This window comes from Scophthalmus maximus, chromosome 18 (assembly GCF_022379125.1).
Source record: "Scophthalmus maximus strain ysfricsl-2021 chromosome 18, ASM2237912v1, whole genome shotgun sequence".
Lineage (NCBI taxonomy): Eukaryota > Metazoa > Chordata > Actinopteri > Pleuronectiformes > Scophthalmidae > Scophthalmus > Scophthalmus maximus.
Genome location: NC_061532.1, coordinates 8238314 through 8256017, shown reverse-complemented (window position 1 = coordinate 8256017; position 17704 = coordinate 8238314). Strand labels below are relative to the sequence as shown.

General features: G+C 41.5%; 1 protein-coding gene across 4 annotated transcripts in view; it reads left to right on the top strand.

The window, feature by feature from the left end:
* LOC118290204 (MAM domain-containing glycosylphosphatidylinositol anchor protein 2-like) overlaps positions 1–17704 on the top strand; it is a 150909-nt gene that overhangs the window by 51727 nt on the left and 81478 nt on the right. For all 4 annotated transcript variants that reach the window (XM_035617700.2, XM_035617699.2, XM_047328771.1 and 1 more), the window contains exon 3: positions 4294–4468. In XM_035617700.2, coding sequence (XP_035473593.2) covers positions 4294–4468 — 175 coding nt within the window. The remainder of the gene's footprint in view (positions 1–4293; positions 4469–17704) is intronic.

Genomic DNA, 17704 nt, shown 5'->3' with positions numbered 1-17704 from the left:
GTCAAATAAATACATGTTCCTGTCAGTCACCCACACACCGTATAATATGTGCTTATCCGCTATTGCCCCATGGGTTTGGCATTTGAAGGTGTTACTTTGGACGGTGCAAGAAGACTGAGACTGCTGGCATCTGGCTGGCTCGGGGGGCAATAAAGTCAAATTCTCATATAGATGTGTAGTGCAGACATCACTGGGAGGATTTGTGGGACATGGCTCTCTGAAGGGAAGGAGAAAACTAAATCTTTGCGACTGGCGCCTTTCCATCACTCTCTCATGACCTGATGATGACATTGGATGAAAAGTTGGGGGATGAAGAAAAAATAAAATTGATCCTGTGGGGAATATGAGCGTCTCAACCAAATTTTGTGGCAATCTGCTAGTAAGACAAAGCAAGAATTTTAAAAATGTCAGGCTGTTAGAACTTCCCTTTACTTCACTTTTCGGACAGATTATAGATTAAAGGATTAATTGACTAGGTGGAAAATGAATGCTGCTCCCTGCTCTCAATATCTTATATAAGACAATCATGGCCCTTCTTGCTCTCTCTCTCTCTCTCTCTCTCTCTCTCTCTCTCTCTCTCTCTCTCTCATATCTCCCTCTCTCATCTCCCTCTCTCATTTCCCTCTGGCTATTGCTGAAATGGTTTGTCGAATCATTGATTAATCAATAACCAGGCCATTAGGTGATAGTGTTCAGCAGTTGTGAGCAGATAAAGAGATCCCTAAAACAATTAACATTTACAGCAACAAAAGACAACACAAATTGCGTGTCACATCAGACACATCAACTTGTAATTTCTCAAATTAGATGATTTGCTTGTTTTGTATCAATGTGATTTGAATATCAATGCAATTTGAAAGTGTCACGTGGTGTAGTTTTGTTTTTTACATTTTATAGATTGGAGGATTAATTGTTCAAGCAGGAATTAATTGAATAAATTATCAATACTGAAAATATAAGATTCAACCTTTTGTCCATTCAATATAATGACTCATAAACCTGTTCCCCTTTTTGTCTTTATCTCTGTGTCTGCATCAGAAGACCACATATACTGTACAGCTCTATGTGTTCTACCTTCATGGTCACTGTTCTCAAGCTTTATCCGTTGTCTTTGATGCTAAGAACAGATATCAAAGAGTCCCGGATGATGAAGCCATCTGCCCCTGTCTCCCCCGCCCTGGCCTCCATCCATTATGTCCACACTACTTTGTTTGAGTACCAGGCTGCAGTGGCCAGCAACACCACATTGCAAACACCTCTTTTTTGTTTCAATTATTGGCCAGCCAGATTCAACTCGCAGCGCCACGGGTCAGCGAGTACAAATAAGCTGACCTGGGGCCCTGGGACATTTCACTTTATACAGACCAATTGGAGTATGTGATCTGTTTTGGATGCTCCCATGACAGTTAGCCTACAGTGCTGGTGTCTTTAGCAGATGGTGTTTTATTTTTACCCATGTATTTTTTCACTGTTTGCCACACAACGTGCAGCATCAGAAGGAGCACAATATCAGTTACCCCTTGAACTGCACGCTGTCTAATGCAAACAGTCATTCAAACTTAGTTGTCTTAAAAGTGGATTTAACTGCAAATATGCATATATAGTTTTTGATTAAAGTAAAATAAGTTGATTAATTTCATTCATCTGTTTGTGTGTGCTTGCTACTGTATGCAATTCTGTTTTCTGTTTGTATTTTTCAAGTTTTTTTAGCAAAGCCTTCACTTTGGTTGGTGTTTCACAGGATCATCCAGGTCTTATGAGGAAGGTGTTTTCTAATAAAGACCTGTAGAGTCTGTGCACTCACAATTTGTGATTTGGACCCCCCGCGGCTTCTTCTGATCACTTGATTGTCATGCTCAGCCACACTTGGCTGCACCACCGAGCAGCACAGACCACCATCAGTGCCTAAAAGAAAAGATGGCAAGCAATTAGAAACCAGTCTGTAGTCGAGGAGGGGGAAACGTCACAGCAGGCATTATGGGAGATTCACTGAATACGCGTGCTCCAGCATATGATCCCTGCATAACAACAGACACTGGGCGCATTGTAATTAGCTCTTGCCGTGACATCGCAGCATGTGCGGTCTCAAACACTGCTAGGATTTTCAGTTGGATACTAACCTAGACAGGCTTCTGCTTCCCTTGTAAGCAAATGTTGATCATTCTATTGGGGTGTCTGGTTTAACAGGGAATGGCTTTATTATTGTGTTGACTTTGCCTTTCCCAGTGGAACTAAGTGATGTCCTGTTTTTTATGCTTTTTTTCCCCCCAAAAATAGAATATGCAAAATGTGGATGCACAAGCAGTGTGGGGTGAAATATGGAAACCAGATCCCATTCATATTTCATGGTAATAATGTATGCGTGCAATTGCAAGGCATAGGCAGGAATAATACATTTCTGCCATAAAACAGCAGCTGGGCTGTACATCTTGGGCACTTTAAGTTATTCCCCTGTGTATACTTGTGGGCTCCTCGTGAGTTTCAACAGAGGATTGAGAAAAGAGCGGCAGCAAAGAAACTCAGCCAGGCTGGCAGTGGGCAAGGAGGGGCAATTATCATATTGCTCAAATCCGCCAGCCCCTCTCAGATCAAGAGTATTTGCATTGCACCATGCAGAGTGAAGAGGGTCAAACTGTTCTCACCAAGAACACTTCAGGACTCCCCCCTGAGGCTAGTGGTGCCTTAAAAAAAAAAAAAGTCAAAGCAGTGGAGGAATGAAAATAGCTCCAGGCTACACGGAGAGTTGAAAGCTCACCAATTGTGTGGTCCGCTGCCCCTGTGAAACAAACAGGAGCACTTTCCTGTAGAAAATATGAAGTGTTATTTGAATACCCACTTCTTAGTGTCACTCTAACAATGCACTTATTGATACTGCGCTTTCCTAAAACTCAGAGCTCTTTGCACAAAAGGCAAAGGAAATAACTGGGGGTATAAGCTGGGAGAGTATTGAATTCTGCTGAGGTCGCCGTAAGCCAGCTTGCATGAGAGGATCCAGAACACTGTGCGAGTGACACAGAATTCAAAAACTTTGCTCCTGCTAATTTATGCTCACAACCTTTTTAACTTTAGAGATTGTTTTGCTGAAGCCATGATGTCCCTGACTGTTATAATAAGGCCCCAGATTTTCCAATAGTCTAACTTTAGCATTGATCACCGGCTTTCTCCCAATGTCTCTTGATGCACGCACTTGAAACCTGCCAAGACAGAGGTCGATGAAAAGGAGCAATACAGCACAAACAGTTTCAGCGTGAGCTAATTTATCTCTGCTGCTCTTAACGCGAACACTAACGGCAGGGAATCTGAAACTCATGATAAACTTCAGCTTTCACTGCAATCAAATTTCTCTCCTTGTCATTCTCTATCCCCGAGCTCCGTAAAAAGCCTCTGGAACGGGGCACTATTATCAGGTGATTCCTTTGTGAGCCTCTACAGGCAAAAGCCGCCAGTTTGGAAAATGACCAAACTGCAAGCTGTCGTATCCTCGGGGCCGAAGCCGCCGTGGTTAAAACACCACAGCTAGAGTGGCACAGCAGCAATCTCCCAAGATAGCACCCTATCCCCCATCCCCTGCATGCAACAATATACCTGTTCCATCTGATGCTATCTCCGTAAAACGGGATGCTATCAGGATCCAAGATGATGCTATCACCATACAGTGTGGAGATATTGGATTCTAATTCATAGCCGCCCCCTGCCTAGACAGAGATATGTGAGGCTCTGCAGGCAGAGCCAGTCCATCTGCAGCTTACTCAGGATGAGGGATTGAATGAAGCTCTGTGCTCCACGGTTCTGGTTGTGTGGCCCTCAGGCCAGAGTTGTCACAGGACCTGTTCATGCTGTATGCTTTAATGAGGACAGGAGAGGGAGATGATAGAGTCAATTACAACCTCATGTTGGAGAGTAACACTATTTCACCTTTCATTACACCCTGGTGCCATGGGCTAACTAGGTCTCATCAGTTAGTGAAAGGTACTCATGCTGAGAAAGCCAGTGACATCCGTCATGTGCGGAGCAAAGGAAAGAGGGAGGTTTGCTGGAAATGTTGTAGCTATTGCGTTTCACACAAGTGAAATAGACTTTATTAAACCGTTGTTTACACTGTGGCTCAGTAAAGTGTGAGCTCAATAATGCATGTGACTGCGCCACATTGAAAACTGCTCTTAGCACTGCACTTCCCTAAATGAAGCCGTGTTGGTTGCCTCAGTCCGTTGCTTTTTGCACTAGACCAGAAGGTGAACTGGTGAAATGAGACTGGGAAAGAATTTATCTCTTCTACATTCTTTTTTCTTCCAGATCCGATGGACCAAGACAGCCGGCAGTGTGTCGGACCGCTTCCAGGACTCCAGTGTGTTCAATGAAACGTTGCACATTGCAAAGATCCTGAGGACCCAGGGAGGTCGCTACTACTGCAAGGCTGAGAACGGCCTTGGCTCGCCTGCCATCAAGTCCATCAGGGTGGACGTCTACTGTAAGTCTGAAGTCGCATGGCTAAAAATCAAACATTATTTTGCTGAAAATCACAAATCTGTAATGGCTTTTTCCACGAAATTCTGTCTGGAGTATGCATTATTGTTTCGTCCATTTTTACAAAGACATCTGAGTGAGGCAGACTGAAAATGGTCTATTGCCCAGAGATGTGACTATCAGAGTCTGTATCTGTGTTACCCTGCCCATTTGTCTTCTGCACTACTACGGATACAGTAGATTGCAAAGAGCTGTGACCCTGTGAACCGTTTCAATTTGTCTTATTTATTTACAGGTTATGCAACAGTCAGTCCTTTTGTAATGTAGTAAAACATACTATAATTAAAAAATGTGTTACTTTAGAATCATTTTGAAAGAAAATTTAAAACACAGACAGCTGTAGCACAGACATCCAAGAACATTCGGAGCAGAATTGTTTTAAATACTGAAAAAAACGTTCATGGTTTTCTCCTCATCCACTACAGACCTAAATTACCCACCAATTAAAACATTAAATGGCAACAAATATTTCATTAGTTGAATATTACAAATACTTAGGAATCTGGCTTTGACAGCATACTTCTATTCAAAACCCACATTCATAATCCGGTAAAAGGTTGCCTCTCCACGTCAAGTCGCAAAACATTGTACGATCAACACTCCTGTTCTGGATTATGGAGATATTCTTTACTGTCATGCTTCACAAACACTCTGAATCAGTTAAATCCCGTTTACCACAGCGCCCTTAGGTTTATAATTAATGACAAAGACCACACCCATCGTTGTTCTCTCTATCACAGTGTTGGTTGGACGTCACTAGAATCAAGAATAAATATTTACATCATGTTATTTATATATAAAGCTATACTGTTACAACTACAAGATTATCTTACATCACTCATTTCTGTTAAATCCAGTTACTCCCTGTATTCACACTAATCTTTGAAAAACTTGTTTAAACTATTATGCAGCTTTTAAATGGAATGAATTACAAACCCACATCAATTTCACTTGGAGAATTCAAACGGTTATAATTAGAACACTTTACTGAATCTTGCAACTGCTTTTAGTTTTCTATTCTTGTGTTGTTGTTTGCTCTTGTTGTCTGTAATTTGTGTCGTCTTTTGTTGCTGTAAATTTTTATTGTTTTAGGGATCTCTTGAAAAAGAGATTTTTAATCTCAATGAGTTTGCCTGATTAAATAAAGATTAAAAATAAAATTACAACATGAATGCTTGCAGCCCAATATAGCAATGTTACAAATTTCTGCTGGAAATGGAAATGTAGTCGTTTGGATCTAAAGAGACCCCTGAGCTCTCCAGGGAATGTAAATTAAGCTAAAAATGCTTTTATTATCCTGACGCAGCCATCGTCTGTAAGTGCAACCTCTGCACGACAGACGGGGAAAATTCATTAGCACGCATCAAAGGAAATGGAATCTTCCCCCTGAATTGCCCACTACTGCTTTAGTCTTTGCTCCCTCAGTCATCCTCAGTCTTTGCTTTTTTTTTACCTAGCTGTAAACTAGAAAAAGAAAATCCTCCTCTCCTCTCCTCTCCTGCCCACATCCTTGTACCTGTTTATCTGGACTGACATGGGCTGAGGCATGGAATTGAAACTTGTGTAGAAAGCTTGTGGGAGGCCTCATAGTGGAGCAGCCGCGCAGGGGCTGAACGCGTCTCAGCAGCTGACAGTCAGAGCCTTGTTCCCTCTGTGCACCATTTTGCCGTGGCTGCGCTAAAGAGCTGAAGGAGCAGACGAGGAAATGAAGCCAGGTAACGCTCCGGAGACAGAATCTGAGGATAATCAGAGAGTGTGATTCCTCAGTGAGCATCATCACCTGGCATTTTGAGGTCAGACTTTTCATGCTGTTTGAGAACCAACAGTGTCACAGAGACTTTCATTATTTGAATTAATTAAAGACAAATTTAATTATTAATATATATATTACATTTAGCTATACAGAATATACTGTGCATTACAATACTTTAATAATGTACACATTTGAAAGAGCAACACTGTACACACAGTATATAATACATATGGAAAAGAAAAGACCTCTACATAACATATTATATATAAACATACAATAATAAGAATGTACTAGTACTTTAGTAATACTATATAGTGATAAAAGAATGCAAGAATATAACCTGTCAACATGAACAGAAGAGGAATATTGAAAGAAAAGAGAAAATAACAAACAAACACTTTAAATAAATCAAGATTAATGTTTAGCTGCTTTCCTTTTTTTATTTTGAACACAGTGGCCTATTACATTGTTATCCGGATGACGTCCTTGCATCTGGCCTTGCAACGCTGTATGTGTGTAGTTCATTAGCTGGCACTGTGTTATGTTGCACATCCAGCAAAAGCACATCATTCCTCCTGAGCAATGTTATAGCTGTCCCCCATGGGTGAATTTAATTGATGGGCCTCTGCAGGTGTGCGCTATTTTTAGTGGTCTGCAGCTACGATTTTTAATTAGTAAAAAACTGGTGTTATGGAGCCGGACCTCCCGACAACAACACCTTGAATTATGTTCGCCGTCTCTGTAGCTGCCGTGTGTTTGCTCAAACCACTCTTTTTTCATCTAAAAAAAAATGACGCATGTAGTAGTAATGGACTGCACCAATACTGCCAAAGGGAGATATGCTACAGACAAACGGGCTCGAGCATGTTTTACATTAAGAGGCTTAAAACCTGAAGGATCATTTCTACAGTCCCTCCTTTCAGTTTTCTTTTCAGACCATTTATTTCCCTTTGCTTCCCGGAATTGACTGTCTTGTTTACAATTTTGAAAATAAGCACTAGAGATCTCTGGCAACTTTATTTGATCAAAGTGTGTTTTCTGGAAAAAACAGAATATAGAGGCAGCCTGTGCCTGCTTCACTCAGTTTCAATCATATTAAATGAAAGGGGGAAAGAAGCGCTTAAAGTAAGTACATATATAGATATATTGACCGAACAACAGACCGACCGTAAAAGTTTGCTGTTTTCAGAGTTGTCTGTGAGCAGCACACTGAGACAGGAGGGATAATTAATATGAACAACTGACCTCTGCAGTCCAGAGGAGCTAAAATTAGCAATAGAGCCAGCTCAAAGCTAACTTATTTACAAAGCTCAGAAGTCCGTCTAAGCACATTTTATACCTGCTGACACCTCAGTTGTGTTTGTTCGCAGTTAGGTCTGTGGGGAAAGTCCTCTGCAAAGTTAATAAAGAACCCTGCCCAACTCCTACACTGATCGATTTTAAGCTTAAAATGCTCACCTCTCTTTCCTGCAGGGGAGCCTTTTCACTGTTTTCATTTAATTTCATCTGCATTCATTTTGCTGCAGCATCTAATGTTTCGTTGAGTGACTGATCGAGCTCAAGAGCTCTGCAGGGCAGCGCTGCAGACTCTGAGAGCCAGTTGACCATCGCAGACGCCATATGTCTGAAAGAGAATCCAAGTGAAATATGAACTATTATTATAACAGTGTTGGGCAATGAAACATTCTTATTTACACTATATTACAGCTAATGGATTTACAGTTTTTAAAAAGCATATTATGTATGGGACTAGGCTACTTGCTACATGATGATATGATTAGTTGATTAACCAATTGAATAAAAACGATCAAGAACAATTTTGGTAATCAAGTCAGTCCTGTAGCGAAACCAAAGCGCCAAACATTAGTCATTTTAATATTCACAAATGTGAAGGTTTGCATCTTTTCTGTCTTTTATAATATTTAGGCTGTTGGTCAGACCAAATGAACCATTTTCTAGACATCATCACCTCGGGCTCTGTGATGGGCATCTTTTTTTCCACATCACGTCAAATAATTGTCATGATCGTCAATACTGAAAATGATGAGTGGTTGCTCTCCGCTTTTTACTGATTCAATACAACACAATTCAAATCCATTACTGGTGCCCAGGCATAACGTTTGTCAAATTATCTCAGCGAGAGAGTGAAGCAGAATGGTCTCAGCTGAAGGAGAAATAGAAAACAAATTGCGAGGCACTTATATACAGTAAGGTTGTGATAATAAAGGTTCAGTTGAAAACTCTCTTTAAAATTGCCTGAACAAGTCCTCAGAGTTACAGTGTGGGGGGGGGGAGGGGGGAAACATGTTGTACAAAGTTAACAGAAGAGAAAAAGAGCTGTTGCTAATGTTTGACAGACAATATTAATGCTGTCTGCCTAGTCAGCCCGTGCCAGGTTGTCGGTGGCTGTGAAATGGTAAGAATCAGGTGGCGCATGTACTTTTAGGAAACACTCACTGTGCTGTAGATATCATTTCACCGAAGCGTTCACACACACACATCTTGCCTCCTCTATGATGTTTCTCACTACATCCTTTCAAAAGAAGGATTAGAATAAGACAATAGCCGGCTTTCTCTGTGTTATCTATGGAGGGACTCACACAGACTTTAGTCCACACTGCTGGTGCACACACCGGAGAATTTTAATGAGGATACTGTGTGTTTGTGTGTTTGTCAGCACACGGACTGCAGTCTGAGCTGCATTCAATTCTTTTCTTCTTTTTTTTGGCAACTGCAGCGATCATCTAGATTTGAGACGTGTGAATGTGTGTGTATTTCTTTGTGTGCTCATGCATGCGAGAGGAAACAAAAATAGAGGCTGCCCAATGGGTTCAAGCGCACGCTTATGCATGAACACACTCTCCACCAGTGAGGCCCTGACTCACACACATGTCAAAGGCTTAACTAGTCTTGGCATGCGCCTCCTCAGCTGTGCAGTGCTGTGCAGCAGCGTGCGGTGTGAGGCCGACTTGGGGAAGTGTGTGCTTTCTGTTTGCCTTCCATCGATGGAGTTCATGAAGGAGCTCAGAGACCAAACAGCAGCTGATGGTGTTTGTTTAGCGGCCGTGCAGGCTTTGCATTATCCAGTCGGTCAGTGTAACTGGTGCTTCCTATCTCATCAGGTGTACAACTTGTGCCGCCCCTGCTGTGATGTGCCTGAGTAAATGTCTGTGCAGAGTAAGAGAAATCAGGAGGATTTGGAGAAAACCCTGACCCGCAGACCACAACGATAAAAATTGAGTTGGGGCTTATGCAGCTCCATTAACTCCTGTATCCCTTCATTACTTGTATTTGCACTCTGTGTTTGTGTTTTTACACCCGACCTCTTTTAAAGTAACAAGGTAATTTATTTGGGTATGCAGAGGTGTGTGGGATGAGTATCTCAGTGTGTGGGATGAGGATCTCAGGGGAGCCCATCAATTAGTGGGTTAAGTTGGATTAATCAGGTGCTGGAGGCAAGTTCAATGGGTTCAGTTATGACTCGGAATGAAATAATATATCATATTGACTGGTTGACTGGTTGACCTTCTGGTCATATATTTTTATTTGGTAAACAAAAAACAAAACAGGTGTTCCATCCGTTGTCCCATGTTCCCTGATGCTACATATGCTGTTTACAATGATGGCAATTGTACATTTAGAGCACAACATTCTTCATGATTGTTAAAGTGACAATGGATCTTTGATTTCAGACAAAGACAATTTCAAACTATTTAAAATGACAATGGCTACATCCATTTTCACAAGCTTCATGTTCAAAAATATCTGCATCCTCACCAGGTGATGACCCATGTATATGCTTTGTAAAAATATGAATGTTGTTATTTTATTATTGTGTAGAGATAATTACCACTGGTAGTATACAGTTTGTATGATGACAAAAAAAAAAAATAAGATCAGACTATTAGCTAACATACATGCATTTTGAATTTTTTTTCTCTTAATTTTATTCTCTTTGAATTTTGCAAGAGAAAAAGTTGAGGACTAACCAGTGTTCTCAGCCAACATAACACTATCTCTGTAAACATGTCTAGGATTGCTGCCGTGAAAGAGGAGCTAACGGTTGCATAACATGTGATAGACTTTGGTGAAATACTAGACATACTAGTGTACATTTCAAGCACATTTCTTGCTCGTTAAAATTGAACAAAACCTAACATAACACATCATTCATCAGTGTTTATACTATACAAACAGTTTGTGCCAAAAATGGCAGAGGCATGTCTTAGAGTCTCTGCATGATGTGATTCTATATGATACCAGTTGATGTGCTACACAATCTTTCGAAACTAACTTTTGAAACAGATTGAGGTAATAAGCTCATGATAAAGCTTAGTTTCTAATGAAGGTAGTGTTCTGTGCCTAGTCAGGGCTGCTAAGCTGCGATTGGATCATCGCTGTTTTTTGAGGAGGGACTTAAGTAACTGTCAATTTGCGTAACCTGTTATGTTTTTGTTCTGTGTGACACATATACATGCGAAAAATTGAGGAAAAATTTAAACTGAATGAGTGTAAAATAAATCCTTTTTTTTTCTATTCCATTAGTTTCAAGCTCATTTCATGTTTTTTTTAAATTGAATTCAAACATAACAAAACCTCACATGACACATCCATCTTCAGTGTTCATACTAAAAACAGTTATGTGCCAGAAATGGCAGTGGCATGTCTTAGTGTCTCTGCATGATGTGATACTATATGATACCAGGAGATGTATTATACAATCTTTCGAAAAGATCCTATAATGTATTTAGACAAAGATATATGTGCAGCGGCTCTTAAGTGCTTTTGGATGTAAATGAGCTGGTGTGATGAATGGTGTGATACAGCCGGGCTGAGTTATCGGAGCCTTGTTTGAATCAGGATAGAATGATTCAGCACATTATGTGTACATTATGTAAATGTTTGCTGGTGTTGTTAATGGAGGTAAAGCCAGTTCACGACTGCCCATTATTCTTTCAGGGACTTGCTGTGGGGAGGGGCGCTTAATCAGAGTAGAGAAGTCAACCTCATCTCTTGCCTCTGTTTTTCTCCTCATCAGGAGCTTGAAACATTCTTCAGTGTGTTTGTGTTGTGTAGGCAAAGTCATTATGTCTAGTAGAATTTAATTCTTAAATCCTTTTTGTTCAACATGTTCTCCCTGGGTTAGAAAAGGCCACAGATGATGTGCTGACATCTCCTTCTTATTTATGTTCTCCAGTAGTTTGGATATGGACAACAACTTCCAAAGTAGGGTTGTTGAACCGTTTTCTTATCAAGGAACCCTTTTTTTATAACATCATGGACCGTGAACAAATACACTCTGACCTCTCCTATGCGATGGTTGGAACTGATTCTCTTTTGCAAGGCGTCTGATGTCGGATGGTAGTGAGGGAGATGATACCACTAGCAGCTGTGTTTAGCCAACTTGCCTAAATGGTAGATGGACAGTATTTATATAGCGCTTTTCTAGTCTTATTGACCACTCAAATCGCTTTAAAGGACAAGTCACATTCACCCATTCACACACATTCATACAGCGCTGCTATATACCGCACTTTTTCAGTCACATTCATACACTGCCTCATACACTTTCACATCCATATTACTACGTTTTATTCAGTGTTTTAAAACAAAAACGATCTCTGTCCAGTATTCAACTCCATATCAGTTTTGAGAATGTTTTGTCTCCACCGCCGGTAGTCGAATCGTCACTGATAAGAACCAATCAGGGAGCGAATGCTGGTGACTGTGTCATCATTTCAAACTAAGAGCAATAATTCCAAACTTCTAATTGGAAGTTGCAACGACAACAAAGCTCCTTCACAAAGTCACATTCTGAATGAGGTTTCAGCTTCTTGGCTAATAGCTCACTAACTTTCCTGTGTGACATTGTGTCTGTCAGAATGTGGTCTCATGAAAGCTGCTCGTTGGAGAACCTAAACTCCAGCAAGGGCATATGCTCTTGCATTTGTTCTTCGTTTCGAGCTGTAATGACATCTTTTTTAGTCCATTCATCTTGGAAAGTGCAACATTCCACATCTACTTTTCTTTTCTTGAAAGTCGCTATGATGCTTGTCAGTGATGACCTAACTGATTTGACAGGCATACTGCCAGAACGGACCAGTCTGAAGGACACGTTACTATACTATTTCATGTTATTTTCTTTTATCACTGAAAATGTTTTTATTTGATTTACTTTTTTGCTTCTTTTGTATTCATGAATTGGCTTGCAGGTCAGACGTTCTGTACTCCTGAGTTATAGGAAATGAAAACAGCAAAATTCATGAGGGATAATGATCCTAATTGATGTTGAATACTGCTCATTGAATCACTGGAAAACTGGCTTCTGAAGCAAAGCAGCATTTAATGACTGGCTGTGAATGATAAGATGTTTGAAGAAGTCTCATGAGGGAAAAAGGCCTGAAATGTTGAAAGGCAAAATCAGAACTGTGTATATATGGTCTCCTTTTAATTTAAAGTAAAACAACTCCATGCCATCATTCAGGGAAAGCTCTCCCATCCCCTGTTGCTGTTTGTCCAGCCCAAACAAAAGGGTGGGTCATTAAACCAGAAACCAGAAAAGAACTTCATTATGTCACTGGTGCTTCGCCTCCCTCTCGATGGTTGGTTTCAAGATGGTGTTGTTGTTTAGACCAGTGGTCTGCGGCCGGCTTGTTTTCTAGGTAGACGAATTAGAGAGGAGATGGGGTGAGGCAGACGCCACTGTCTGAGGGAGAGGATGAAGAGGAGATTCATTACCACTTATCCCCTAACATGGGCACGCACACTCGCACGGACACACACACACACACACACACACAGAGGAGAACCGGGCCTCATTGTTTCCTCATCTCCATCACCGGGAGGAAGTGAGGGGTTACAGGCTCTTCTGTGAGGCTTCTGATATCTGCCCCTCCATTTATCAAACACATTGTCCACCTGTGCACAAAGACACACACACACACAATGTTTTTTTCTGCACACACCCGCGGACCTGCGGTGTTCCTCCATAGACAGCGTAATTGGAAAGGCACTGTCACTGAGGAATATGGAGGTGCGGCAGCCCCGAGGAGTGGGCTGCAGCTTCCTGAACAAAGCTCCAGCTCTTTAAGAAAGCGTTGAAACAGCCCAGTTATGGCACAGGAGGACCTCATCTGGCTGGAGGGAGACGTTATCCACTCTGTGAGGATGAGCATCCTCTATTTGCATAGCATCGACTTTAAGGCAAAATATGGAATCAAAAATCTGTCGTTTATGGCACAAATAAAATGCTTTTTTACATCCATTCTGCATATAATCTAAAACCGTTTTGTTTTGGTTTTTTTACACTTTAGCAGCCAGTGGCTTGAGGGGATTAGCCCACTTTACTGTACATTACAGCATCTTCTTGCAATGTTAACGAGACCGTTGTCCTCTATATCCATTTACTATCAACAATGTAGAATGCTCTATCGTTCACTATCGCTCCATTTACTCCATTCTGCATAGCTACTTTAATTGGCGGTGATTACACTTAACCAGGCCTGATGACTGTGGCCTCCGAGAGGGAGTTAGTTACCATTACCTTATTGCCTTAATGGTCAGTGCTATGATGGCTAGAGAGAGAGTGTAAGGGGCTGCAGAAGTCAAGTAAAGGAGATTTTATGGAGAATGAGGGGAATGCAGCTTCTTCCCCCCTCCCCTCACTGGATGTTTAAGTACAAGTTAACACAGCAATGTGGAAATGCCTCATGAATAATTCAGCACTTGTTTCACAGCACCACTGAGGCAAGCCAAGCTGCAGCTATGGCAGGGGTGGTGTGTTGCCCTTTACAAACCTTAACCCCCCCCCCTCACTGTGTTTCTGGCAGAGACAGAAGAGTTGTTTGTATAAACCCCTGATCTCAAAAGGCCTGTCCCTTTACAGTGTATTAAAACAGGGTTGGTGTGACCCCTGATAACTGCCTCACGGATTAATTTTCAATTCAGGACTTCAAACATTAAAGCCTGGAAAACACACACTTTTACAGTTATTGTCATGTAGAAATTGTAAATGCAAGTAACTTTTAGCAGCTAAATGAATGTCTTAATTTAAAAATTGAATACTGATTTACATTTTTTTCATGCATGACTCATCATCTCAATAGAATTGCTTTAGTAACACACTGTATCTTGTGTAAAAAAAAATAACCATATTTCCCCCAAAAGGTCTGCTATTTAACCAGTTATCAATCTATTAAGTTTACAAGATAACAAAGACCCTCACAGCTGTTAATTCAGTTTATTGTGTTAACAGGGGCAGCCTTAACTTTCATTTAGACAAGCAGTGGCTAGTGGTAGATGCTTTATGATATTTCAAATGCTTTGAATTAACACCTGAATCTGGTTATTCTCAGTAATCCTTTTCGAGGTTAATGTGAACATACCACATGCATGCATGGTAGATTTCAGTCGGCTTTTACTCAGATGGTCTGCCAGGCTGTCAGCCTGGTGACGAGTACTAATCAGTCATGATGTCGTAAGATATCAGTCACTGCTGGATCACCAGCCATGTTTGTGTTACCATTTATATCGTGTGGCGAAATGCACTTAGCTTCCTTCCTTTATGACGTGTCCAGTCACGGTTTGAGCGCATGTGTCCTGTCAAAGTCAGGTATGACACACGGACTGAAGAGAGCGGTGCGGGAAGGGGAAGCTGCTCATGTTCGTATACCTCATGTCTTACAGAATGATATTCGGTTTGCTGAGATATCTCTGTTTCACAGGCGCCATTGTCAGCATGAACTTATTGCAGAAATTGATGCATCGTGTCCTTATCCACCCTGCAAACACATCCATCCTCCACCACTATCACACTTAAGTAGGAAGCTACAGCGGACAGCGAATACCAGGAGCTAGTTAGGGAGGAGTGTAGCCAGGAGATAGAGGTCACTGTTCCCAAGGTGTTGAGAGATGTGGGGAAAGGAAATGTTCTGACAGTAAATTACATGTGGCATTCACATATTCCGTCAGAGGCCTCCACAAGACAGCGATGTTATATATCACCAATATAGCTCTCTAACCTTTCGACCCACATTCATGAAATGGATTTAAGTGCACCATTCACTTAAGTGTAATTCAACTGACATTACACACCATCTGTTATATGTTTTATTTGTGCTCTCTTGTTTCATGTACTGTTTACACTCAATATACTGATGTTGCATATTGTTTGCAATTTTAGGCCTTCCTACAGTGCATTAATCCCATGCATTATGCATTAGCAGGGAATAATCACGGATGCTGAATCTCATATTCAGTCTTTTCTACACATTGTGTCACTTTTTATTGAGGGAAAAATATTATATATATATAAAAAATCCTTCAAAATCCACAGATGCCTTTGATGGGCATTTAATCTGGCCTGAGACACATTTTCATAAGACAGTCTTAATGTCTAAAAGAGCCTGAATATCCACAAGTTCACCTCTTATAACTTGGATATTTAATCAAAGGTGGTTCTCCTTTTTTATGATTTGCTCTTAGACTCTGGCTTCTAAAAAAAGAGGCTTGAAGGTGAGATCCTTCACAGGGCAGCTCGCCAGCTAATAACTTTTTTAATCGCTTATGCCTCGTGCCCAGATCTCTGCAAAAAAAAAAAAAAAAGCCCTACAAAGAGGGCAAGTAACCGTTATTTGGAGTGAGGGTAGGAGACAGCTCCTATACAGTACCATCACCTCATTAACCCTGCATCTGGATAGCAGCAATTTAAAAGTTTTTACGCTCTTGACCCTCCTTTTCCTGTTTCCATCTGCCCACGATCCCCCCCGCTGTCTATCTCCCTTGGTGTCTCATGGCACAAAATAAAATCAAATTGCATGTCTTTGACAACACAGGGCTGTTTACTCATGAAAGGCGTTGCACAAATGTCATTCAGATCAGCGACTCCCGCTGGTAATCAAGCTGGGTCAGTGATTAGGTGAAATTAATCGCAGGCCTCTGTCACTCATGGCTGACAGTCAGGGAGCCTGATAGCTGTTCTTTTCCCAGGTGACTTCAGCTGATCAGGCGTGGAGAGCGAAAGACATCAAAGACAAGAAAAAATTGAAAAACCCATATTAGAGTAACGCCCGTGAGACAGCCCCCCAAAAAGGTGTGTGTGTGTGGGTGGATGTTGTGAGGTAATGAGTGTGAGTTTTTGTGCAGGTGTCTGCGCTTTTTTTTTAGAGGGTTGGAGGACATGAAAGGAAGGAACTAAGGTTTGATGTGATAATGAAGCACATTCTTTAGTCTCCATCTTCTCTTTTATCCAAACCACTCGCTTGTGCCTATTTGTCCAACAAATGTTTTGGAAGGCCCATAAAGTAAACAATCTGCCCTCTGCTATTCAAACAGGAAAATTGGCATCTCCGGGTTTTGAGTTTTTAATCACACAATAGAAAAGAGGAAAACATTATATTCTTACACTTTTCTGCATGTGAGGTGAGACCTCTTCCTACTCACTGTCTAGTGTTTCCACATTCGTGTGCCATGCTGCCCCCCCGCCCCGTGCTAGGGCCCATGCTAAGGTTAGCTCGCTGGAGCGTCTCGCTGTACATGGGCAGATTTACAGGCCTGTGAATCCATAAACCTGCAATTACAAACCCTAACAACTCTGGCGCAGGCAGCCCATACACCGCGGTTTTCCTCTGGGCTCAGGGATTTAAGCTTCACAATCAGTCAAGCGTGACTTCGGAAGCTAATTGCACAAGGGTGACACACACACACACACGAACGCCCGCAACATCCTTACAGGAGGAAGACTGATGGTGGAGGTGGAATTTAGCTTGAAATTCATCAAATTTTAATCTAGTGCGTACATTTCCATATTTCCATATTTATCACTTTGCACTTCTTGCATCCACTTCCTCTCTGCATATCATTTTGGCCCTATTAATAGCTCAAACCGCTCCTGACCTAATAGACAAACATACAGATACACATTCACACTCATGTAACTACAAGACAAGAAAAGAAAAAAGAGACAACCTCCCATCAGGTCCAGCTCCCGAAGACACGTGTATTCCAAGGTAGATAGGGCTGTCAATGGATCCTTCCATTTCTGCCACACTTGGTTAATGGACTGTTTGATGCAGGAAACGGATGACAGACAAGCTGGGAAAGGTCAGAGATAAGGTGTAGGATTCATACTCTTCTCCTCCTCTCTATAATGAATCAGTGTATTTACTTAGGAGCAATCTGCTTCTTTAAAATGGCCCGGGCAACAGCTCTGCGTTGTCACCCGTCACCCCCACCCCCTCCCTCCCAAAAGGTAATTGCTCCTACCTGAGACACTGTAATGGATCCTGGATGAAGTATTGACCGCTGCTAGATTTTGATTAAGGAGCTGTAGGGCAGAACATGTCTTTAATGAAACCTAGGAATCAGCATTCTCTGGCTGGTGCGTCAAGACTGGATGCTGTGCGCTGTGGCCCACAGGCACCTTGATTA